Source organism: Nomascus leucogenys, chromosome 7b, assembly GCF_006542625.1.
Source record: "Nomascus leucogenys isolate Asia chromosome 7b, Asia_NLE_v1, whole genome shotgun sequence".
NCBI lineage: Eukaryota > Metazoa > Chordata > Mammalia > Primates > Hylobatidae > Nomascus > Nomascus leucogenys.
Genome location: NC_044387.1, coordinates 10,810,341 through 10,835,203, shown reverse-complemented (window position 1 = coordinate 10,835,203; position 24,863 = coordinate 10,810,341). Strand labels below are relative to the sequence as shown.

Sequence of the window (24,863 nt, the reverse complement as noted above, 5' to 3'; positions counted from 1 at the left end):
GCAGAACCAGATGTGAACTCACTGAAGAGACATGAGGATGCTGACCTGCCATCTCCGTGGGAGCCTTGGGTGGCTGTGTTCTGGGGACCACCTCCTTTTCAAAACCAGGGAGAGGAATTATTACCATTTTACAGATGAGGAAATGGGCCCACAGACATCGAGGAACTTGCCCCAAATCACATAGCCAGTGAGTGGCAGAGCCTGGGCTCTGACGCAGGGCTCCTGACTCCTCTCATGAGCTCCTGTTTTCAGATGCTGGGGCAAGCATGTCTTACCCACTGGAGTAAGGATGGCAGGGACCATCTGGTTGAGCCTCAGCTGGCCCTCCCAGCACACCTGCCAGAAAGGTATTTGTTAGCTCCATTCTGTGGGTGAGGGGACAGGAGTTCATGAATTTTTTTTGCCCAAGATCACACAGCTGGATAATTTCAGAGCTGAGACCAAAACCCAGGACCGTGGGTTCAGCACTTTTTCTTCTATAACAGCAACTGCAAGAGTATGTGGCAGGCACATAGTAGGTCCTTAGGAAAGGTTTGTTGGACGAGGGCACAGCTCTGCCACACAGAGAAGACGTCTTTGTCCCTCTGCTTCCCAGGGGCAGAAGAATAGAGAGCTGAGGAGGGGTGGCTGCAGCTGGAGTCACTCACAGTCCTCACCCCTGCATTCCCCCTCCCCATGTCTCCCAGGCTCTGATGTCCCTCTTTGTCCTGGCATCCAAGGATGGTTGGGTGAACATCATGTACAATGGACTGGATGCTGTTGCTGTGGACCAGCAGGTGGGTGTAGCTGGGACCAGGCCAAGCCTTGATGCAGGGAAGGACATGGTGTCCTTGGGGCCCAGTGGTTTGAATTTGAAACTGGTGCCAACAAGACCCACAGCTCCAGTGTCTCCCCACTGTCAGCACAGCCCACCCCTCACATCCTGGCCTGAATCTTCACCATTACAGCCACTCCTTGGGGTAGTGTAAATCATCGTTCCATTTGCTTTGGCAAATCCCCCAACTCTGTGAAGAGACATCTGAGCTCCTCCTGCCTGGAGGGGTACAGAGCCTGGTGGGTAGAGAACCAAGTGCAGGCAGAGAAGGGGGGCTGAGCCAGCTGGCAGAGGAACAGAGAGGGTGAGAGAGTGATGTGTTTATGGAATTGGGAGTTGGGATCGAGGAGTAGAAAATGAGAGAGGCATGAGGTGGGGAGAGGAGATAGGTAGTGTTAGGTGGTCTGCAAGCCCCCGAGTGTGCCATGACAAGGGGCAAAAGTTTATTCTGAGGGCAGAGAGAGCCAGTGAGGGGCTTACAGCAAGAGTGGTGTCCCTGCTTGTCAGGTCTGCTTGTCAGTGCAGCCTCCTGAGGGCTGCTGGGTGAAGATGGATTAGGGGAGGGGGGTTGGGTGGAGGAGGTCAGGGAAGAGACTCAGCCTTGGCTTCCGAGACCCCTGGGGAGCAGGGGTCCCTCTGGGGCTAGGTGGGGACTTTAGGCAAGATGTGTGGCTGACCAAGGTTGGCTGTGTCCAGACTGAGGGGGTCACTGGGAGAAGAAACAGAAAGATTCTCTAGCTCAAGACAGGGCCCACTCGGTGGTGGAAGCAGGGCTGTGTGCAACTCCCAGGCCAGTAATGGACCTTTGGCTCTTGGCTTCAGGGGTCCCACCCAGTAAGACTCTGGAGCTGGATGTGAGGGTGGCGGTATTGGGTGGGAGGAATGAGAACACTTGGATGCATCTTTCTCTATTTCCTTGTCTGCTCTGTCTCCTCACCCCCACCAGTGCACGCATGCACATGCATACATGGATTCCACCAAGGAATCTGTGCATCCAAGTTCTCCCCTCTGCTGGCCGCCTTGTTTTCTGCCTTATTTCTGGATGGGCGAATAAGTGGCTGGTGGGTGGATGGATGGGTGGATGCATGGATGGGTGAATGGATGGATGGATGGATGGGTGGATGGATGGGTGAGTGGATGGATGGGTGGGTAGGTAAATGAATGGGTGGCTGGCTGGCTGGTGGGTAGATGGATGGGTGGATGCATGGATGGGTGAGTGGGTGGATGGATGGGTGGATGAGTGGATGGATGGGTGGGTGGATGGATGGATGGGTGGATGGGTGGTGGATGGATGGGTGGATGAGTGGGAGGATAGTTGGACGGATGAATGGGTGCATGGATGGGTGAGTGGGTGGATGGATGGGCGAATGAGTGGATGGATGGGTGGGTGGATGGATGGATGGGTGGATGAGTGGATGGATAGGTGGGTGGATGGATGGATGGGTGGATGGGTGGTGGATGGAGGGGTGGGTGAGTGGGAGGATAGGTGGATGGATGGATGGATGCATGCATAGGTGAATGAATGGATAGGTTAATGAGAGGAAGAAGACAGATGTTTCCAGGAGGCAGCCGCTGAGCAGGGAAGGAGAGGTGGCTTTCTTGGCTGAGGACCATACTGTGCCATGCCCAGGGTATTTACTTCCTACCTGCTGCCTCATTTAGACCTCACAGCCGCCTTCCTGGAGGCAGGCTCAACACATCCCCACTCCATGGAGGCTCAGCCAGGATGGGCACCTCCCCATGGCCCTGTAGGGCCTGATCAGCCTCCTCAGCCCTTTCTGACTCCCCTTGCAGCCCGTGACCAACCACAACCCCTGGATGCTGCTGTACTTCATCTCCTTCCTGCTCATCGTCAGCTTCTTTGTGCTCAACATGTTTGTGGGTGTTGTGGTGGAGAACTTCCACAAGTGCCGGCAGCACCAGGAGGCTGAAGAGGCGCGGCGGCGTGAGGAGAAGCGGCTGCGGCGCTTGGAGAAGAAGCGCCGGAGTGAGTGGGTGCCTGTGGAGGGCGTGGGTCACCCAGCTCTAGGCCCTTCTGCCTGGGCCTGACCCCAGCCTCCTGAGCCTGTGGAGCTGGAAGAGAACAAAAGATACAACCCCTGTGCCCAGGGCTCAGCCACTTCTCCCAGCATCTTCCTGTCCAGGGGATCTGAACCCCATCAGTTTCCACCCAGAGTCCAATGGCTGACACCACTGCCAACCTGAGTGAGGCCGTTGGGGGTTCGCTCAGGCATAGGGCAAAGGCAGAACTGGGGCACCCTGGGCCATGGGAAACCTGCCCTCCCTGCAGGCAGGCCCAGAGCTCCTGCCATAAGCTCATTTGGGGTAGATGGAGAGAATGAATGTCCTGCCTTCTTTGTCACCCTCCCCTACAGTTTCTCTCATGGTGCTTTGGCTGGGTGGAGGAAATCTAACACTGATTCCAGGGCCTGGGATGGATCAACATCTTCCTGTTTGCCCCCTCCCTTTCCTCCACCTTTCTGTCCTTTGTGCTCTGTGCCCTTTCCCTTGACCCCAACCCTCTGTGGTCTGTGCCACTCCCCCTGCACCACCTGCAGAGGCCCAGCGGCTGCCCTACTATGCCACCTATTGTCACACCCGGCTGCTCATCCACTCCATGTGCACCAGCCATTACCTGGACATCTTCATCACCTTCATCATCTGCCTCAACGTGGTCACCATGTCCCTGGAGCACTACAATCAGCCCACGGTGAGCCCTGGTCTGCCTCCCAGCCCAAGGTTACAAGGTGAGGGTGGGGTCTCAGCAGTACCCCACCCCAGGGATAGGGTGGGGAAGGGGTTAGCTGATAGCAGGATGTGAGCAGCCCCTCCATGCTGGACTCTATGCTGGGCACTGCAGTGGGAGGAGGTGCCGGACAAGCTTGCCCTCAGGAAGCTCAGAGTCTGGAAGGGAATGGTCAGAGGGAAGGTGGGTCAGGGAGGCAGCATTTGGACTGTGGCTTGCACATGGGTGGCAATGACTGTGATGTGTTAAATATTGACTCTTTGCAAGGCACACTACATATGTGAACGCTTTAATCCTCACAGCAATCCTAAGGCTGGCAGGGGGAATCCTTTGTCTAGATTTTATATGTTAAGAACCTGAGGCTTAGAGAGGTTAAATATGCCGCCCAAATTACTCAGCCATAGGTAGTGGAACCAGGTCTGGAACTTAGATTTGCATTCAAAGCCTACCATGTAGCCTCCTTTACTACCTGGGTGTATGGAGACTAGGCAAAAGGGTGGAAGGACCATTTCAGGCAAACACTGGGGGTGGGTGAGGATGACCATTTCCTAGCTTGTTGCAGACCAGGTATGTGAGGGGCATGTGAGGAGCAAGTGCATTCTAAAAACCCTGATGGAGTTGGAGGGGAAGAAGAGGGAAGCAGAGCCTCCAGGTGTGGAATTAATACCTTATTTCAAATGATGGGAGAGGAATATTATGAATGCAGAAAAAAGAAAGATAACCATTGGCAGAATGAAACAATAATTATAGAACTTCCAAATTAACAGGAAAAATGGAATAATAATAGCTTACATTTAACAAGTATTGTTCTGTTTCCAGCACTGAACTATTAGTTCATTTAATTTGCATACCAGCTTTCTAAGATGAAATGACTTACTCAAGATCATATGGTGAATATGGAGTGAGCACTAAGCCAGGATTCAAATGTAGGCAATCTGGCTCAGTAGCTCTTCATTAATACCCTATATTGCCTCCAAAGGTACCAACTCGACCAGATACACATAAATAAGAAAAAGGAAACAGAAGGAATAACAACATAAAATAAATAGTACACATTAAGATGGAAAGAATAAAAGCAGCATATAAATAATTACACTAAAAGTAAATGGACTAAATTCTCTCCTTAAAAGGCAGAGACTTTCTGAGTGGAGGAAGGTTGTGGAACAGGTCATGTGCCCTGGATCATGCTTCTCTTTGTTCCTCCATAGTCCCTGGAGACAGCCCTCAAGTACTGCAACTATATGTTCACCACTGTCTTTGTGCTGGAGGCTGTGCTGAAGCTGGTGGCATTTGGTCTGAGGCGCTTCTTCAAGGACCGGTGAGTGGCCAGGCTGGATTAGGGCAGTAATAGGGTAGACTGCAGGATGAAGAAGCAGTCCTGACCCTTAGGGAAGCCTGGAGCAGCCTGAAGAGGGGAACCAGTAAGCATCTAGGCATTGATGGACAGGCGCCCCAGCTGTTGCTTATAGCCCTGAACGGGAAATGATTATGGTATCATCTGATGGGTGTACGGCATTCTACCTGGCCCTTCTTGGCTCATCTTTGGTAGGTTGTCTCTACCCTATAGGCAGAGCAGGGTCTGCCTCATGCTAATACTCCTTTTTGAAGGGAATAGTGAGGCTCAAAGAAGTTGATGGACTAGCCTAAGGCCCCACAGAGAGAGCAGCCATCTCAAGATTAGACTTGGAAGTCACAGTCCATGCCTCCTCTCCTGCAGGAGGCCAGAGATATTTATTTATCCCGATCAGCCCCTTGCTTGAGGGAGTGATGGCTATGGGGAGCAGAAAGGGGCCTGGACCCAGTGGCGTTAGGAGGGGCTAGTAAGGGAGGGCAGCCACACAGCCTAATGGGCCACAATAGAAGGGTCAGGACCTGGGAGGCTCCCCCCACTAAGGTGTGTCTGAACCAGAGGGATCCTCCTCATGCCCACTCCTGCCCTCCCATGCACGGCTGAGCAGATGGAACCAGCTAGACCTGGCCATTGTGCTACTGTCAGTCATGGGCATCACCCTGGAGGAGATCGAGATCAACGCGGCCCTGCCCATCAACCCCACCATCATCCGCATCATGAGGGTTCTGCGCATTGCCCGAGGTGAGGGGCAAGGGGTGGGACAGGGAACAGGGACAAACGGGAGGGATGAGACTCCTCATTGCCTGATGAGAGCACACAGGAGTAGGGTGGGGAGAGGTGGAGGCAGGAGTTTGCAGGCATGGTGGGCTCCTTGCTGAGCAGGGGTGAGCAGGAGCCGGGAGGCACACAGCTAACACACACGCGTGCACCCTCTGTGTGCACACACCTCCCCCAACACACAGGCAGCTTTGCATAGCACACATGGATACACACTCCCACTTCCTTATAACGCCATGACCCATGGGGTCCAGTCTCAGAGTGTGGTGCAAGGAACCCAGTCCAACTGGGAAGATGTGAAACACCTCCAGCTCCTCGCTGGCATTTCTCAAACACAGTGACTGGGATGCACGGTCTTCAGAGACCCTTCTCCCCCTCCTCAAGGTAGTTCGTACACTCCTTTTAAAAGCCTCCTGCCTCAGGGCGAGCCCAGGTGTGTCTTGCTCTTCTGCCTGCCAGAAACTCAGCGAGTGATGCCAGAGTCCTCTTTATCGAGAGGGGAAGAGAAGAGATGTGGCCACTCACGCTGGTCCTTTGTGCCCATGACAGTTCATAGCACACTCATTCACACACTTCATAGACCTCAGTTCCCATGAGTATGCCCCGTCCTCGGGGGCTTTTTTACAGTGACACCCATGCCTTGTGTCCACATGTTTTTGTGCATGCCCCACTCACCCTGTGGCTGCACCCACATTCTTGTAATGTGGCATCTGAGAGCCGGACTCTGCTTGCACGTGCCTTCATGTTCTCTTCTCCCGAGTTTACACACTTGCACACACACGTCCCCACTGGCCTGTGGCTGAGTGGGCGGGGCTGGGTCTCGCCCGCAGTGCTGAAGCTGTTGAAGATGGCCACAGGGATGCGGGCCCTGCTGGACACGGTGGTGCAAGCTTTGCCCCAGGTAAGAGCCACTCTTGCTGGCAGCCCTCCTAGGGGTCATCAGTGTCAGGCTGGGCCCTGGGGCAGGAAGGCCCTGATTTCCCTTCTCCTCACATCTGCCAGAGCCAGGGCAGATGCTGTCTCTGGGGATGCATTTTGAGCCAGGAGCTGAGAGGCAGGAAGGGTCCCTTTATGCCTCTTTCTTCTGGCTTCATCACGTGGTTGCCAGTGCCACTCTGTGTCCAGCCCTCTGCACGCACTGAGGGTCCACAATGTGCCCTTGGTTGCCCCCAGGCTGGTGGAGGGAGATGGATACTTCAGGGAAATGTGGGGAGGGACCCCTAGCATGCTCCAGAGAGAGAAGAGTGCTAGACACTCCCTGGGGAGATCAGGGAAGGCAGCCTAGGAAAGGGGACCTTTGAGCTTGACTTCCAAGGGTGGCTTGGCAGAAGGAGGGGGCAGTGTGGATGGAGAAGTTCCGAGATGGCATTCCAGGAGGGGCAGCATGAGACTCTGACCAGGTGGGGATCTGAGAAGTTAGGGAAGTTGCTCTACCCGCACCCTGTGGTTAGTGAAAGGGGAGATGTGATCAGGGCCACAGAGGGCACCTTTTTCATCCTCCTGGGAATTCTGCAATCCCAGTCCTTCCCTCCCCTGCTGTCTTGCCTGCTTGAGGTTCCCCTTCCCCCTCCCCTCAGGGTGGCCTCTGCTCTCAGCTGAGCCTCAGGCACATTTGTTTATTCATTATGACTCATCGAGTCATCAGGAACTTCAGGCGCCTTAAAATACAAGGCACAGATACTGCACATTAAAAACGAGGATACAAGATTAACAGCCCAGGGAAGGTGGAAGCAGAGCTAATTCTTTCAGGGACCGGGGCTAAGGACGTGGGTGAGTTCTGTTCCTGAATTTGGTGTGAGCTTCCCAGCAGCCTTGGTATAAAGGGAAAGTGGCATGGTCTGGATGGAAAGCAAGGGCATTCATTCAGAGACGTGGTTTTTCCTAACACTAAATCCCTTCAGGGGACTTTGTCCCATGGGAGATGGGGGTGATGTTGGGCTGCAGGCTGTGCTGACAGGAAGTAGATTGGAGCCCCGGCTTGGGCCATAATGCCTGAGAGCAAAGCCTGGGCCCTGGGCATGTGACTTAGCTTTTCGTGCCTCAGTTTCCTTGCCTGTGAAATGAGGATGGTGGTGAAGCATCGCTCACTGAAGCGCTTATTTCAAAGGGCGGCAGTGAGGTGTCAGATGGTTAAAGCTTATAAAGCACTTAAGAGGCCTGGTTTATGGGAAGTGCCATGTAAGAGGCTGCTAGGGATGGGGATGGCAGGTGTGTGGCTCGGCCTCCCTGGCCTCCTTGCTCCCACTCCCCTTCCCCATGCTCTGACCCCTGGGTGGTCCTATCATGACTCCCAAATCCAGTGTGGAGCTGGCACGGGGCACGGCACATGGAGATGTTCAGGACATCCCAGCCTCCAGCAGCAGACCCATGGTAGTCATTACAAGTGCATTAGCACTTTAGAAGAAGCACGTGCCAAGTGCCACTGGCCATGAAATGGTGCTTACCCCTCAAAATCCATTTGCTGTTGCTCATGTTGTTGTATGGACATTGGCCATTTCCTCAAATCTATGTAAAGTGCTAGGAAAATGAAAATTCAGCCTCTTCCCACCAAGCTCTTCCCCAAGAAGAGGAGGCATCAGAGAAGGCTTCTCAGGGGAGGTGACCCATGGACTGGGCTTTGAGGGGTGGGGAGGAGGCATTTTCCAGACAAAGACAGAGGGTCCTCCCTGCAGAGGGAAAATAATATGCCAAGGCACTGTGGGGCTGTTTTCTGTGTGGCTGGAGTGTGTGGGGTTGGAAGATCAGGCTGGGAGGGGGTCCCTGGGGGCCAGGTCACAGCACACCTTCAATGCCAGGGCAGCAAAATCGGGCTTTATCTTGCAGGCAGCAGGTGCCACAGGAGGGTTCTAGACAAGGAAGGTTGCAGCGAGAGCTGCCTTCGAGAAAGTGGCTCTGATGGCTGGGAGGAGCGTGGATTGGAGGGAGAGGCTGGAGGCAGGGAAGATGGTGAGGAGGCTGCTGCAACCCTGCCAGCTCTGAGATGCTGACGGCAGGGAGGGGACAGATAGAAAAGCTGAAGGCAATCCTGGTTAAGAGATGCGGCCCGCCCCGGCCTGTGCAGGGCACAAAGCTGAATTCCTATTGCCTCGACCACGCCAGATCCTTCTCGGCGGTCAGGGCCTTACAGTTGGCCTCACGGGCGCTCAGTAAGTGCTTGTTTTATTAATGAAGGGAACATCATTTAATTAGTCAGACACTAGCAGTGTAGAACAGCTGGCCAGGAAACCCTGCTCTGGAGTGGAGCAGAGAAACTTGAGGAGTGTGATCAATGGGGTTTACTTTTCAGCAGTTAATGTGAATGTCTCCTGATTCTTTTCACGCAGGCCTTCTGAGGGTTCTAAGAGATACTTCATTTCTAGGGCAAGAATGTGTTTGAGCCTCATCTTATCCATAGCATGAGTTAAAGGTGGTCTCCAGTGCATGGATAGATTTGAACTAGGTTTGGAATCTGGGACACTTTCTCCCACAGGAGCTGTGGGACGGGGGTGGCCAGGTTTGCAGAGGCTTCTGGGGCCCACGGGCCTGCGTGATTCCTGCCTTCCCTCCTCTCTATGGCCAGGCCTCATTGCTGGCCCAAGGAGGCAAATCTGACCTCATGCAGCTGTGTTCCTGCTCTTGAAGATTTCCCAGACCAGCAGATGACAGTGACAGGGACAAGTGCATTTCGGTGGTTTCGTAGAGGAGCTAGTGTTAGTGCTGAGACCTCCTGCCTTCTCCCTTCCTTCCCTTCGTTCATCCATCCATTCAACCTTGGTAGCCACGCAAGGTGTGTAGCGTAGATTGTGTGCATGGACCCTGGGGCCAGCCTGCTGGGTTTGGACCCCTGTCCTACCAGTTACTAGCTGTGCGACTCTGGACAAGTGATGTCACCTCTCAGTCTGTCTCCTTCTTCTTCTGAAGAATGGGGATAAAAGATAGTTCATGGATTATTGTGAGGAGGAAGTGAGCTCATGAACCTTGAGTGCTGGAAAGAGGGCAGCTCGTGGTAAAGGCGGCACACGTGTTTTCTTGTTATTCTGAGCCCTGTGCTGGACTCAGCCTGCCCTCCAGGTCCTGTGGGGGTGGCAGACGTGGACACACAGCCTGGGGGAATGTTACAGCTGCTCTGACCCTCAGGCTGCCCACCCCCACTGCCCCAGCCTCCACCCTTCCCAGGCCTGGTACGCCCCCACCCGCTCCCCAGCCCCACCCGGCCTCACCTGTCCTCCCGCAGGTGGGCAACCTGGGCCTCCTCTTCATGCTGCTCTTCTTCATCTACGCCGCTCTCGGGGTGGAGCTCTTCGGGAAGCTGGGTGAGTGAGTCCCAGAGCAGGCCCGTGGTGGGGGTACAGCAGGGCTGCAGGATGAACTGGGGGGGCGGGGGAGGCCTGAGACCCCTAAGCCCGTCACATCAGGGTCTTTGTATTGGGGAGATGCCTACAGCAGGGCCCTCAGCTGTCTGGTCTCCCAGGGAAACTGCCCTCCCTACCCCGGTGTTGGCGCCTGTCCTGAGCCAGCGCCACCCCAGCAAGTGGAGAGGCCAGGGCGGGGGAGAGAGCAACAGAGCGCTTGCTGAGCTCCGCCCTGCACCGGGATGGCTCCGGAAAGCAGGGTTCCCCGAGGGGCTGGCCCTCACCCCATTTCACCTTCTCTCTCAGAAACCCATTCTTCGGCGGGGGGCAGAGCCAGACTCACCCAAACCTGAGCCCCAGCTCATGTGCCATCTCCCCGAGCCTCAGTTTATCTGTGGGCCGCGCACAGTCTGCAGGCCCCTCCTAGGGTGTGATGAGGGTTCTGAGGCGAGGCGGGAGGCACCGGGTCAGGGTGAGCCCCGCAGGCGCTCTGCCACTGGGCAGGGCTGACCTCCTCCCTGCTTCCAGTCTGCAACGACGAGAACCCATGCGAGGGCATGAGCCGGCATGCCACCTTCGAGAACTTCGGCATGGCCTTCCTCACACTCTTCCAGGTCTCCACGGGTGACAACTGGAACGGGATCATGAAGGTACTCCTGGGCGGGCTGGGGTGGAGAAATCAGCCAGGTGCTGGGACAGTGAGGATGCTGGTCCTGCTGCTCAGGGCTCAGCCCACCCAGGGCCCCACCACACATGGGAGGGGTGTGCAGGGCACAGAGGAGTGGAGGGGCCTGCCCGGGACCAGCACAGTGGCGAGAGCTGAGCCAGACCAGGCCCCCTGTCTACCACTGCCCCATCCCCTAGCGTTGCCTGGGATCGGGGCTCAGATTCTAGGGGAGACAACTCCACCCAGTTCCAGAGGGGACCTGGGGCCCAGGCAGGCCCGAAGGCCAGGGCCAGGCCCTCTAGTGATTGCCGCACTGACCAGGTCACCCGGCAGAGGCTCCCTGGCCTGGGCTGCAACCCGGGCTGGGCTGGGAAGGGCAGGAGGGGCTCCCAGAGGACAGGGGTGAGGCCTCGGTTCCGGGGCCCTAGGGTGGAGAGGGCAGTGGTAGGCCTGTTCTGCCTCCCACCTCCACCCTGCAGAGCCCCCAGTGCCCCCAGCAAGGGGGCAGGAAGCCGGGGTGCTGGGAGAGGCGGCCAATCTCCTTGGCCCAGGGCGGGAAGGTGGTGGAGTCTTCTTGGGCTTTGTGGTTGGGGGTTGAACTGAAAAACCAGAAAGGAAGGACAGGGAGGCCCTGGTCCCGAATGCACCCTACTCCCCAGGGGCCCCTGAAGGAAGCCCCAGATGCCCCTTCTCAGGCCTGACTGTGTCCCAGGGAAGCAGGCCAGCTGTGGGGAGGGTGATGTCGGCGGGAGCAAGAGAGGAGGAGAGGGCGCTGGGCCATCCGTCTGTCCATGTGGGGACTTAGCGGGAGCTGAGGCAGGCAGATGCTGCCACAAGGCAGAGTGGGGCAGGGCAGCCAGGGGCCGTCTGGGGGGTTGAATCTCGGTCTTGCTGCCTCTGCGCATGGCCCTGGACTGGCCTCTGCCTCCAGCAGCCTCTGGGATGTCCTCATCCTCATCCTCACCGCCCTCCCTGCCACGCAGGACACGCTGCGGGACTGCACCCACGACGAGCGCAGCTGCCTGAGCAGCCTGCAGTTTGTGTCGCCGCTGTACTTCGTGAGCTTCGTGCTCACCGCGCAGTTCGTGCTCATCAACGTGGTGGTGGCTGTGCTCATGAAGCACCTGGACGACAGCAACAAGGAGGCACAGGAGGACGCCGAGATGGATGCCGAGCTCGAGCTGGAGATGGCCCACGGCCTGGGCCCTGGCCCGAGGCTGCCTGCCGGCTCCCCGGGCGCCCCTGGCCGAGGGCCGGGAGGGGCGGGCGGCGGGGGCGACACCGAGGGCGGCTTGTGCCGGCGCTGCTACTCGCCTGCCCAGGTGGGCAGGGGCTGGAGAGGTGCGAGGGTCGCCAGAGGGGGGGCACCGCAGGGCCAGATGGGCAGCGGGGCCAGGGAGGCCTTGCACGGAGACCTCCGTCTTTCTGGGCCCCACCCTGCTCAGCTCCATAGAAGGGGTGACCCTGTGATGAGGGGGTCGGTCCCAGGCCATGGGCGCAGAGAACCAACCGGGAGGGCAGCTGTGTCCTGCCCACCCCGCAGCCCCGGGACCCGGCTGATAATCCCGCCTGTCCCCACCCCGTCCCCGTCCGCCTAGGAGAACCTGTGGCTGGACAGCGTCTCTTTAATCATCAAGGACTCCTTGGAGGGGGAGCTGACCATCATCGACAACCTCTCGGGCTCCATCTTCCACCACTACTCCTCGCCCGCCGGCTGCAAGAAGTGTCACCATGACAAGCAAGAGGTAATGGCAGCCCGGGAGGCCCGGCCCCTTGTGGCAGGGGCAGCATGAAACCTGGTGAGGGGCCTGCCCGAGGGCAGAGCCTGGTTCTGGGCCGTAGAGACCAGGCTGGGTCAACGTGGGCACATGTAGCTTCCACGGCTGGGGCAGATTGGCTCCCTGAGCCAGGGCTAGGTGTGGGCCTGTGGTGTGGTGGCCGCAGCTGCCGACCCCAGCACCATGCCGCACACAGTAGGTGCTTGGGTAGGGCAGCTGCCCCACCTTGTGTGCTGCAGGTGCCAGACAGGGAGCCTGTGTGTCACTTGCAGGACAGCTTGCCCTTCCTGTGACATGAGGGGTCATCTGCCCGCTCTTCCCCCAGGGCATCATCCTGGCACTCAACCTCCTCCAGGTGCCCTGCCCTAGCCTCCAGCTTGGGGCCTAGGCCCACCCAGCTCAGGGGTTCCCATAGGCCTGCCTCTAGGGCAGGTGCAGTTAGCCCTCTCCCTTCTCCCCAGCAGTGTGGGCCCCTGAACTCTCCCTGGGGTGTTCCAGCCCCCCGGGTGGCCCCAGCCTCAGGTGGCTGCAGGGCGGGTCCCCAGGAACCATCAGCAGGAGCTGGAGGTCTGGGCTGCCCCACGCCCCTGCCCCGTGGTGGCTGCAGATTCTCTAGTGTCTCTGGGCCCTGCAGTGTCCCCTGCCTGTGACATGCTGTGCAGATCATCCACATGGGGCCATAGAGTCAAGTCCAGCCCAGTCTTGATGGGCACTTGGTCTAGGGGCAAGCAGACAGCTGTGGAGTTCACAGCCCATGGCAACTCACCTGCCCTTAGGCCCAGATAGCAAGATGGGCCACTCGGGGCTGGCTTCCACTGGAGGTGGCCACTGTGTCACCATCGCATGTCACCCAGGCTGGGCCCCTGCACAGGATGGACACATCATCCGTGTCCAGCAGGTGTCTGGACCTTTCTGACCACTGCTCGATCTCTCTTCAGAGCCTCAGGCCTGTGGCTGCATGCCCCAGGACCCAGGTCTGCTCATCCCAACCCTGGGGTGACCCGAGGCCACCCCCTCTTCCTGCAGGTGCAGCTGGCTGAGACGGAGGCCTTCTCCCTGAACTCAGACAGGTCCTCGTCCATCCTGCTGGGCGACGACCTGAGTCTCGAGGACCCCACGGCCTGCCCACCTGGCCCCAAAGACAGCAAGGTGAGCTCCCCTGGGGACTCCTGAGCAGGCGGGTCTGTCCTCGAAGCCTGGCCCCTGCCCACCCAGGCAGGACCCCCCCATCTTTCCAGTCTACCATGTAAATGGAACCCACTGTGTGCTAGGCCTTCATCTCCTGTTGGACAGATGAGGGCAGTAGGGCTCAGAGAGGTGGAGTGATTTGCCTGAGGTCACACAGCCACAAGCCCAGCCAGCACTCCAACCTGGCACCCAGCAGCACTGGCTGCTTCTTGTTGCTTTGAGTATTTTTTGGTCCATTCCACGGGGGTCATCCCTGGCCGGCGGGGCTGTGAGGCTGAAGCGAATGGGGGAGTCGTGTGAGGCACAAGCACCTGCTATGTGCAGGGGGGAGTCGCATCAGGCACAAGCACCCACTATGTGCAGGCGCTCTGCCCGTGCCAGCTGTTTGTCTGCCCCACGGCTCTGTGCAGCAGGGATGGTTTGTCCCCACTTCACACATGAGGAAATGGGGGTTCCAAGAAGTGGGGTGATGCTCACATCACACAGCCAGGAATGACAGAGCAGGAAGCCACCCCTGAGGCTGGACCCCAAACCTCTGCACCCCAGGGGGTCAGTCTGAGGAGGCCTGCAGGCCAGGAAGGGGCTCTTGCTGATCCTGCAGTCTTAGGGGGTGAGACATCAAGACCCGGGCTCCTGATCCCAAGGTCAAAGTGGTCCTGCCCTGCTGGGGGTGGGGGGTGTAAGGGACAGCTGGGGGATACCCTGGGCTTGGCACCTCTGCCCCCTAGGCTGGCCCTCCATCAGCTCAGAGTAGGCTGTGGGGCCAGTTTTTCCTGTCCCTTCCATGTCATTTTGGTCCCCTCCCTGATTGCTAACAGTTGCTGCAGCTCCCCGTACCCCCACACTGCTCTCCTACAAAGGATATCAGGGTGCACAGTTTCTGGGACTCAGTTGGACTTGGGCAGGGTGCAGTCTTTTGTGCCAGACTCAGCCAGTCATCGGAGGTCGGAGTGGCACGAGTTCATCTGCCTTGGAGGGGGCATTAAGGCGGCTCTCCTGGGAAGGGTCACTCTGGGCTGCAGGGCTGAGGAATGTGGGGGCCAGGGAATGCCTAGGAAGAAAGGCGTGACTCTCCTTGGATGCAGAAACAGGCTCAGCAAAGGGAAGGGACCTACCCAAGGTCATGCTCACAGGACACTCGTGTGGCCACTCAGCCTGTCTTCTAATGCCTTCGCTAGCCTTGACCTGGCTTCTTCGCTGGGCCAGGGTCTGTACCAGGGGAAATCACCAACTGCCTGGGGCATCCAGTGGGCATTCGGAGGTGGATTCCTTTCATGGGGTTTTGGAAGATGGTGAGGTAGAGGAGGTGAGAGGAAGGTCAGACTAGCTAGCCATAAGGGTAGCCTAGTTAAGCAAGGGGCCGTGGAGCAGGTCATGAGGGCAGCTGTCCCCCTTCCCAGTCCTGCCCCATCCTACCTCCCTTTCCTTGCAGGGTGAGCTGGACCCACCTGAGCCCATGCATGTGGGAGACCTGGGCGAATGCTTCTTCCCCTTGTCCTCTACGGCTGTCTCACCGGATCCAGAGAACTTCCTGTGTGAGATGGAGGAGATCCCATTCAACCCTGTCCGGTCCTGGCTGAAACATGAGAGCAGTCAAGGTGAGGGGTGGGAGCCCTGCCAGCTCCCCACAGCCCTCATCTTGGGCATCTGCTTCAGAGGGAGATGGCTGAATTTTTTCCTTTGTATTTTTACCCAGATTATTATATTTAGTATAGAAAGAACCAGATGGATATCTGACAATGAGAGATAGACTCTCAGGCCTGATATAACAATGATAAAAGATCAAGAGCCAAATAGTACAAAAAGATGAGGTAATTGTAACAAAAACCTAAGCATCTAAAGGAAGCTTCATGCTGAGCTTCCTAGGAGCCATGGTGAAAATGGAAAGAGGTGGGTACACATGGCTCTCAGTATCAAGCAGAAGGAAAGCTGCCAGATTATTGTGGTGTTTTTCTAGAGCTGAATTTGAGAGGTGTGTAGGCCACAGATCCTCATATACACGGGGATGTTAAACGTAGGAAAGCCTGGTGTCTTCAATAGCCCTTTTGTAAATTCCTGATACTTATCCTTTAGCCCTACCTGCAGTGTTCTGTTTGTACTTTGGGCCCGTGGCTGGGCTCTGGGCACAGGGCCAGGGGACTAAGCTGGCCTGCCCTCATGGGCTCATCTTTGTTGTGGTCCTCATGGAGGGTGGCAGGAACCTGGTTTCACAGCACTGGCTGTGGAGGGAGGCAGAGAGATGAGGAGCCCAGCAGAAGAGCGATGCCTAAGACTCTGAGCCCACCCCAAGTACCCTTCCGGGACACCTCCCAGGAGCCAGGCGTGGGGTGACTTTCCTGGGCACCCTCCCTAAAGCTGATGGGCTCTCAGCTGGCCAGGGTGGCTGAGATGCCAAGATCCCAGACCTCCCAAACCAGAATTCAGGGCACGGGGCTGACCCGAGAGCCATTCTGGTGGAATGCAATCTCGTTCCCTTTAGCCAACCATTTATTTACGTTTTCCTTAAATGGTAAGATGGTATGGCATAGGAACCCCAGCCGGGACTTTCGCACTGTCCAGCTGTCTTGGGTACATTCTTCCATTATCTCACCCTCAACCTGTAAGGCGTGGAGAGGACTGTGGGCAGAGGCTGCTGCTACCCCCTACGCCCCCCACACCCAGACCTGCCCCAGCCCTCAGACCCCCCACCCCCGTCCCTGCCCCTCACCGCGTGCAGCCAACCAGGCCAGACTGACCTGCCATCCAGTGCAGCGCCTGACCCGGGGCTGGGATGCCCCAACCCACCTGCTGTCCCACAGTGGCCCCCAGGCCTGGCCAGGCCCCGTGGTGGGGTCAGGACCTGGAGGGGACTGATCCAGTGAGCACCTGCTGTGTACTTGGTACTGAGCTGGGAGCTTCCAGCTGTTTCTTCTCCTTATGCCCCTCAAGATGGCATCTTGTTCCCTTTTGCAGAGGAAGAGACCTAGGCTTGAGCCCGGGTCTGCTTGCCTCCAAAAGCTGTGTCTTTACCCAGGGCCCCCACCCCCTGGAATCAAAAGGGCTGGTTCAGGATTTCTCTCTTGCTCTTCTTGGGTAAACGAAGGCTTAGAGGGGTGGACTTGCCCACGGTCTCACAGTCAGTTTATTAGGTGGCCCCTCCCTGCTGGCCCAGTGAGATTGGTGCTCAATGCCACCTTCTAGGGGCTGCCCCCTGGCCTGAGCGTGCTCCCTCAGCTCTGTCTCCTCCTTTCCCAGCAGCACCCCCAAGTCCCTTCTCCCCGGACGCCTCCAGCCCTCTCCTGCCCATGCCAGCCGAGTTCTTCCACCCTGCAGTGTCTGCCAGCCAGAAAGGCCCAGAAAAGGGCACCGGCACTGGAACCCTCCCCAAGATTGCACTGCAGGGCTCCTGGGCATCTCTGCGGTCACCAAGGGTCAACTGTACCCTCCTCCGGCAGGTACCGACACCTCCCAGGCCCCAGAGCACTGGTCTGTGGGCAAGGGGCAGGATCTAAGCCAGGCCTGGAAGTCCAAGGGACTGGGAGGGGAAGGACCCAACCAAAGGCCCAGGGCACCACCGTGCAAGGGGGTTTGGGAACGCTGGGGTGATGCTGAGACTGGAGGGGGAGGTAGCACTGGGGTGGATGGAGTGGGCAGGGCTGGGTCCTGGGGACAGCAGAGTGTGGGGAAGACCCCAAGGGGGGTCTGGGAGAGGCCCGTGATCCCTAGCTTGAGGGGACGGGAGGAGGAGGAGTACTGGAGGTTTTGCAGGGTGGCGGGGTGCTGGCAGCGGGGAGGACACCCTGGGTGCTCTGGGTGGGTGTGAGTAGGGGCTTGATTACTAGGAATGGAGGTGGGAGGGCAGGTCTGGTGGATGAGAAGCCTCAGGCTGCAGGGTCCCCCGTACTGGATTGGCCAGGGCCACAGCCCTCCTACCCACGGGCACACAGGGGTCTGAAGTACTGAGGGCTCTGTTGTGGGGGTGGGGAAATGGGGCCGTGCCGGCTCCCACAGTGCAGTGAATGGGGTTGATTCATTGGGTGACTGACCCCGTCACACCAGGCTGTATGCTCTGGCGGGCAGGACACAAACTCCCTGCCTGCTGGGCTCACTGTTTAGTGCTGAGAGTGAGCTGCGGGGGTGCAGGAGGGGTGATAACCAAAATAAATGTCTGCAGAGTAAAGTCTACTCCGTGGTGGACAGGCAGGGAGAACAGCTCCTGGGGAGGGGCTGGAGGTGGGGGGCCCCAGGGTTGGGAGGTGGGGGCTGGGCAGCTGGGAGGTGGCGGTCCCTGGGACTGGGAGGTGGGAGCTGGGCGGCTGGGAGATGGGGGGCCCTGGGGCTGGGAGGTGGGAGCCCCCGGGGCTGGGAGGTGGGGGCCAGGGGCCGGAGCAAGTGGGAGGGACCGGAACCAGTGGGAGCAGCCAGGGCTGGGGCTGCGTCAGACCATGGGGGGTGCGGTGGGGGTGCCACGTGCCCTGGGGGAGGGCGGTGGGCCCAGGGCTTCCCCTTGGAGTGAGCCTGGAGCCTTCCGTGAAGGGCAGGGCCGGGTCTGACCTGGGTTTGAGGCGGATGCTAGCTCCTCTCGGGGGACCTCTCGGGGCAGGTGGAGGCCCTGCGGTGACTGCCGCCTAAGTTGGACTTGCGGAGGGGAGAAGCCCTGCTCTGAAGGGAGCTCCTTGGATGGGGGCTGCCTGCTGCCTGCTGTGCCGGGGAGGGGGGCGTCTAGGTTGCTGGGGAGGGGGGCGTCTAGGTTGCTGGGGTGGGGGCCGACACAGGCGGCCTCCACCGCTCCCACCTCCCCCCAGACCACCGGGAGCGACACGTCGCTGGACGCCAGCCCCAGCAGCTCCGCGGGCAGCCTGCAGACCACGCTCGAGGACAGCCTGACCCTGAGCGACAGCCCTCGACGCGCCCTGGGGCCGCCCGCGCTTGCTCCAGGACCCCGGGCCGGCCTGTCCCCCGCCGCTCGCCGCCGCCTGAGCCTGCGGGGCCGGGGCCTGTTCAGCCTGCGGGGGCTGCGGGCGCATCAGCGCAGCCACAGTAGCGGGGGCTCCACCAGCCCGGGCTGCACCCACCACGACTCCATGGACCCCTCGGACGAGGAGGGCCGCGGCGGCGCGGGCGGCGGGGGCGCGGGCAGCGAGCACTCGGAGACCCTCCGCAGCCTCTCGCTCACCTCCCTCTTCTGCCCGCCGCCCCCGCCGCCGCCCCCCGGCCTCACGCCCGCCAGGAAGTTCAGCAGCACCAGCAGCCTGGCCGCCCCCGGCCGCCCCCGCGCCGCCGCCCTGGCCCACGGCCTGGCCCGGAGCCCCTCGTGGGCCGCGGACCGCAGCAAGGACCCCCCGGGCCGGGCACCAATGCCCATGGGCCTGGGCCCCTTGGCGCCCCCGCCGCAACCGCTCCCCGGAGAGCTGGAGCCGGGAGACGCCGCCAGCAAGAGGAAGAGATGAGGGTCGCAGGGGCCCCCGGCCGCCCACCGTCCGCCCCGTCTCACCTTCTTTACCTCAGGAGCCAGGAGCAGACAGCAATACTTCGTCCACAGCTGGGATCGCGCAGGGCCCGCAGGGCACAGGCGCCCGACAGCCGGGCTTAGCGGAGTCTGGGTTAGCCAGGCCTGCGTGGCCCACGGTGGCCCTTCCAGTGCATATACATATATATATATATATACACACACACACATACGCAGATATATATATATGTATATACACACACACATAGACAGACATATATATATATATTTATTTTTTTTACTGAGAGCTTATGACTTCCAGAAAGTGCTAAAGGTGGGAGGTGGGCCAGGGCCTGGATGGGGCTTTTGTCTGACGCTCTGGGATTCTGGCCAGACCCACCCCAGGGCGCAGGTCCTGCCGGGGTGTCCCAGCTGTGTTTTTTGATGTCTCCTCCCTGGTTAAGAGTAGCTTGGAGAGGACCCTCAGGCCTCTGAGGGCACCAGGCCCTGGAGAAGAGGTGCAATTCAGGGTGTGCGTGTGTTTTTTTTCCTTTAAAGAAGAAACGCTGCTAAGATCCCACGTGGCTCCCATGTGTCGGGGTGTCTGTCCTGTCATCCTGACTGTCTCGTTATTGTGAAGTCTTTCATAGACACCCCAGAGCACACACATCTCCTTAGTCCACCGGTTAGATGTCTCTCTTTAGAAAAATCAGGGGTGAGTAGCTGTGTTTCCTTAGGACCGGGGTGGGGGATGGAGGGCAGCTCCAAGGCTGAGGTGGGGCTCTGGCCCCAGGGGAGGCCCCCAGCTCTTGAGCACTTCTGAGGGGGTGGGTTCCACCCCCAGGAGGGTGGGGGTGGGTGGGGCGGGAGTGGAGGCAGCCTGCGGAAGAAGGGTGCGGGAGACTGAGCGGGCTGTGGCTTGCTTGGAGGGGCCAAGGTACCCGCCTGGTCTCGGCTGGCTCCAGCTGCCCTGCAGGTGCCCCTGGGCTCAGCCAGTTAGTTGTTCAGTCACTTAATGCCTTTTATCCCCAATATGGGCGCTGAGCTGTGGCTGTTCCTGGACACTGTGCTGTCCCTGTCCTAAGCAACTATGCCCCCACCCCAGTAGGTTCAAGGCAAAGCAGCTCTGACCGAATTCTAGGCAGGGGTGGGGGCACCTGCCTGGGCCCTGGGTCCAGCCGCATCCCCACGCCCAGCCTTTCGCGTCACCTGGAGGCCACATCCTCCCACCCCACCTGCCAGCCCCTGTCTCTCCTCCCCGCTGCCCCTAACTGCAGGTCAGCTTTCACTATAGCAGTGCTTCCCAAACGGGTTCTAGGCGGGGGTGTTTGATTTGAAGAGTTACGCATTTATTTCACTATTTATTGGAAAAAAAATACATTGAACCAGTGATTTCACAGACATTTTGCTTAGGTAAGGCTACTTTTTTAAAAGGGAGTGACTTTCATGAAGTCAGTTTGAAGAAGGAGGTTGGGAGCATGGCAGTGATCTGGAGAGGCTGCAGAGGCCGCGAGTTTGGAGATGCTGTACTTCAGCAATAACCTTGCCTTTGCTAAGACCCCCTCCGAGGGCTTCAGGGGGGCCTGCCGAGGGGGGGCCTTGTCCTTGTTCCCAAGCTCTGACTTGGAAGAACTCAGCTGGTGGCTGGGCTGGTGAGGGTGTTGGGTGCACCCTTCCCTTTTGGGCTGAGGGAGAGGGGGCTGGGCGGGGTTGTCAAGCCCACCCGGGAAACTGAGCCCCCGAGAGGGGAAGTGGCCAGCCCAGGATCCTTCAGGGCCCTGGCAGCAAAGAAGCTGGGGTGGCGTGGAGGGCCCCACTCCACACCCTAGAGTTGTGATGCTGAGCAAGGTGCCTGTGGCAGGAGGAATTGCCCGTTCCTCCCTGGGGGCAGGTAGACCTGTGGGTATGGCTGGGTCCAAGCTCAACACTGCCCGCTCCAGAGAGCCTCGGCCCTGCCTCCCTTTCCACAGAGGTGGTTTTATGTGGAACGAGGTACCTTGTCTGGGGAAGAAGTGGGGCTGGGCAGGCTTGACTGCTCCTGGCTGACCCTGAGCGCTGGCATTTGGAGGGAGGCAGACAGACTTGACTTTTTGCAAGTCCGCGTGTTGCTGGAGGGACATGTGTATCGGAGCCCAGAAGAGGGGCTTTATGACCTGGGAAGACCATGTGGAAGGTTGGGCTTCAAGTTGACGGGATCAGACACCAGTCAAGCAGCCTCGGGTCATCTTGTGACTCCGCTGAGCAGCCTTTCCTGCTGTCACATGGGTTCAGAGCAGCTGAGCAGGGAACACATCCTAGGCAGGTCTGACGTGAAACCTCCCCTCACCCTGAACCGTGTGACTCCGGAACAAGGCGACACCTCGGGGCGGGTGTTCTAGGAAAAGGGATGGGCATGAGCGAAGGCTCCAGGGCCCACAGAGCAGGGCATGTGGAGAAGGTGAAAGAGCTGAGCTCAGAGGCAGAGAAGCTCCTTGCAAGGAGCAGTGGGAGATGGCCTGGCCAATCCCAGGCTCCTGGAGGCCCCGCCTGCCCATCCCAGGCACTTGACCTTGTTCTTGTGGGTGACAGAGATGAGAACCAGGGAAGCTGTGATCCACTGGCTAGGACAAAGTCAACATGGGTGAGGGTTGGGCAAAGGGCCCTTCCTTCCTCCCCAACCCTGTGGTCTGGGGCCATGGCCTCAGGCTTGTGTCTATCACAAAAGCACAAATTTGCTCTAACCCACATGGGCCTGGCTGTGGGGAAAGTGGGGACCCAGGTCCCTGAGCTGTCTCTGCTGGGCTCCGTAGAGCGATGGTGGGCAGGCACCTTGGCATCTGTGCAGAGACGGCCCAGTCTGGCCAAACCCTCTTCCTCTCCCCTGCTCTACCTTCTCCTGCACCAGGCAGCCCCTTAAAGGAGGACAGAGTGTGTAAAGCCTGTCTGCCTGTCTTCCCCCAAATCCTCAGCTCAGAGCCTTCCGCTTCCAGGGCCAACCCCAGCCCCGTTTGCTGCGTTGTGTAAGGGCTTGGGGTCTTAGAAGCTGCTCTTTAGCCCAGATACACATACTCTTTTTTGTCTTTGTGCAATAATCAGTGTCCCTGGCAGAGCCTGGGCCAAGCTGCAGCCTACTGAGGAGGCAGAGGCCACCTCCTCCAGGAAGCCCTCGGCCTGGGCGGCCGCTGTGACTCTAGCACTCTCAGTCGCTGTACAGTTTCTATGGTGTGAATGAACTTCCCTCCTAGTTGCTGATGGCGCTGGTACCTGCTGGCCCAGATGGCCCAGGTATAGAGAAACCAAGCGGCAGCCACCACCAGTGTTGTTTTGAATAAAAGCCCAGAAGCCTATTTAAGAATTTCTCCGTGTGTCTCTGCTATTCTTTCCCCAGCGGGGTGGGTGTCAAGCTGAGGCTTCTCTCAAGGGAGGGGTGGCAGTGTCTCCTCCCCCATTTTCAGGCGTGGGGCCTGGGGCGTCGGGGACCTAGAACAATGCTCATGGCAGGGTGCTCTCATGGCCGCTGGGTGGCTGGGGGCCTGTGGAGCTAGGGAGGAGGCAGGCCTGGTTCCCACACTCTGCTGCTGTGGCTGAGGTGCTGGACCTGGGCGAGAGGGTCACGTGGGAAGAATAATCTACTCACCCTTTGGCACTGTCTATTTCTTTTTCTTTCTTTCTTTCTTTTTTTTTTTGAGACGGAGTCTCGCTCTGTTGCCCAGGCTCGAGTGCAGTGGCAAGATCTCGGCTCACTGCAAGGATCAAGCGATTCTCCCGCTTTAGCCTCCTGAGTAGCTGGGATTACAGGCACCTGCTACCATGCCTAGCTAAGTTTTGTATTTTTAGTAGAGACAGGGTTTCGCCACATTGGCCAGGCTGGTCTCGAACTCTTGACCTCAGGTGATCCACCCACCTTGGGTGCTGGGATTACAGGCGTGAGCCACCGCGCCCGGCCTGCACAGTCTGTTTCTTGAGTGAGTCCCCATCAGATTGCGCTGACCCAAGGACAGGGACCGTGTTTACTCCTCCCGCCCGGAGCCTGGTGCGGGTTGAGATTCAGCAAATGTCAGTTCCATGGCTGTATTTTGGAAGCAGAAGGGATTTCAAGGACCAACTAACACCTTATCTTATTTTTCCACTTGAGGAAACAGGCCTGGAAAGGCGGCAGGGTGTGGTCTGGGCCACACAGCGAGGCAGAGGCTAGGGGTGACAGGCACCCGCATGCCACCTCCACAGCCAGAGGCGCGGCCCCTGGGGAGGAGAGCCTGATTTGTCATCCTCTCTCTTCCCCGTTAATAATGGGATTAAAAGCAAGTTGCTGCCAAGGAGAGAGACTGGCTTAAAAAAAAAAAATAACCCAAGAACATTTTAAGAGAATGAAAAACTTCAGCCATCAGCACTTTTTATTTAGACCTGAATTCATGAATTTTAACCAAATAAACACAGGCATGTTAGGTATTAATATATGTAAGATTATGCACAACCACTATTATGGCTGTAATGAAAATTAGATTCTGACTCTTGTGGTGCTCCAGGAGGGAGGCATCCTCCGGTTTCTAGCGCAGTGACCTCGGATTGCTGTCACCATGGTAACAGGCTGCGGTGGGAATCTGTGGACGCGAGGCTGGTCCTGTCGGAAGGGGTGGGGGTAGGGCCAGGCCGGGCCGGTGTGGATCTGCTGGCCCACATCTGCGCAGAGCTAGGGGCGCTTTGTCTCCTGGGCAGAGGCCAGCCTGAGCCTCAGAGGAGAAGGGGCTGGTCATCAGCAGGAGGGGATTGGTGGGGCAGAAACAGCAGGTGCACGGGGCCCCGCCCCACTCACCCTCATCTTCCTGTTCCCCCTCAGGCTGCCCCTCCAGGGAGGCGTCTGTGTCATCTTCAGTAAATCGTGGCTGCACACCCACACGCACCCAGCCTCTGCTAGGTGTTGGGGACACAGTGGTGACGGGTCCCTGCGCTCACGGAGCCCGCACCTCAGAGTGGGAGAAAGATCCCAGACAGACAGGCACACAGCTGGGCCATTTCAGAGCCTGCAAGTGTCACGAAGGCAGCAGAGCCGGTGGAGTGACCGTGACCGGGGCTGGGGGTGGGGGTCTTCCTGGCTGGGTGGTCCGGGAGGACTGGCTGGGGCTTCCTGAAGAACCAGTGGGGAGAGGCTTGCCGAGGCAGTGACCACCCCTTTCCAGATGAGAGGCAGGAGCCTCGGAGGGCAGCATCCAGATGAGACCCAGGGCTCCTGGCTACGTGAGAACATTGAACACACCAGGAACACGTCTACAGCGTGAGCAGGTCCCATGCAGTATTTGGGACATATTCACGCTAAAAAGTTATTTGTTGCTTATCTGAAATTCATATTTAACTGACTGTCCTTATTCTTGGCGAAGTCGGCAAGCCTGTCAGAGAGTGGGGGGTGACTTCCCTGGGCCATGAGCAGCTGTGCCCTGCCCAATGGCCTGCCCGGCACCCCTGCCTGATCGCCTGCCTGGCACCCCTGCCCTGTCCTCCTGGGATGCTGCTTTTGGGTCGCCCGCCCACCTTGCCCCTGCAATCCCTTCTCACTGGGAGCTTGGTGAAGGAGAAACACCAGCTGACCCCACCTCTGCAGCTCAGCTCAGTGGTTCCATGGCTCCCGGAACCTGCCTGATGCCTGCAGAGCTCTGGGCGTTCCGGTCCTCATTCACTGCCCAACGTGGCTTCATGGACCAGCCATGCTGACCTGCCCTGCTCTGCCCTTCTCCCACCTTTGCTGGGCTCTTCACCCTTCAAGCCCCCACTTAGGCATCATGGTCTCGAGAAACTTCCTTGTCACTCCA

The 24,863-nt window shown here is 58.4% G+C and overlaps 1 protein-coding gene across 6 annotated transcripts in view; it reads left to right on the top strand.

Moving 5' to 3' along the window:
• CACNA1I (calcium voltage-gated channel subunit alpha1 I) overlaps positions 1-22,417 on the top strand; it is a 132,766-nt gene extending 110,349 nt beyond the window's left edge. Inside the window, exons 24-37 of one of the 6 annotated variants that reach the window (XM_030815509.1) lie at positions 687-776; positions 2,609-2,801; positions 3,373-3,524; positions 4,769-4,878; positions 5,519-5,652; positions 6,519-6,589; positions 9,902-9,980; positions 10,548-10,669; positions 11,670-12,008; positions 12,324-12,431; positions 13,491-13,613; positions 15,085-15,250; positions 16,887-17,086; positions 18,437-22,417. In XM_030815509.1, the coding sequence (XP_030671369.1) occupies positions 687-776; positions 2,609-2,801; positions 3,373-3,524; positions 4,769-4,878; positions 5,519-5,652; positions 6,519-6,589; positions 9,902-9,980; positions 10,548-10,669; positions 11,670-12,008; positions 12,324-12,431; positions 13,491-13,613; positions 15,085-15,250; positions 16,887-17,086; positions 18,437-19,081 (2,532 nt within the window). In that variant the 3' untranslated portion in view covers positions 19,082-22,417. Of the gene's footprint in view, positions 1-686; positions 777-2,608; positions 2,802-3,372; positions 3,525-4,768; positions 4,879-5,518; positions 5,653-6,518; positions 6,590-9,901; positions 9,981-10,547; positions 10,670-11,669; positions 12,009-12,284; positions 12,432-13,490; positions 15,251-16,886; positions 17,087-18,436 lie in introns of those variants that run through there. The other 5 variants (XM_030815507.1, XM_030815508.1, XM_030815510.1 and 2 more) reach the window with 5 other exon arrangements.
• The last annotated feature ends 2,446 nt before the right edge of the window (positions 22,418-24,863 follow it).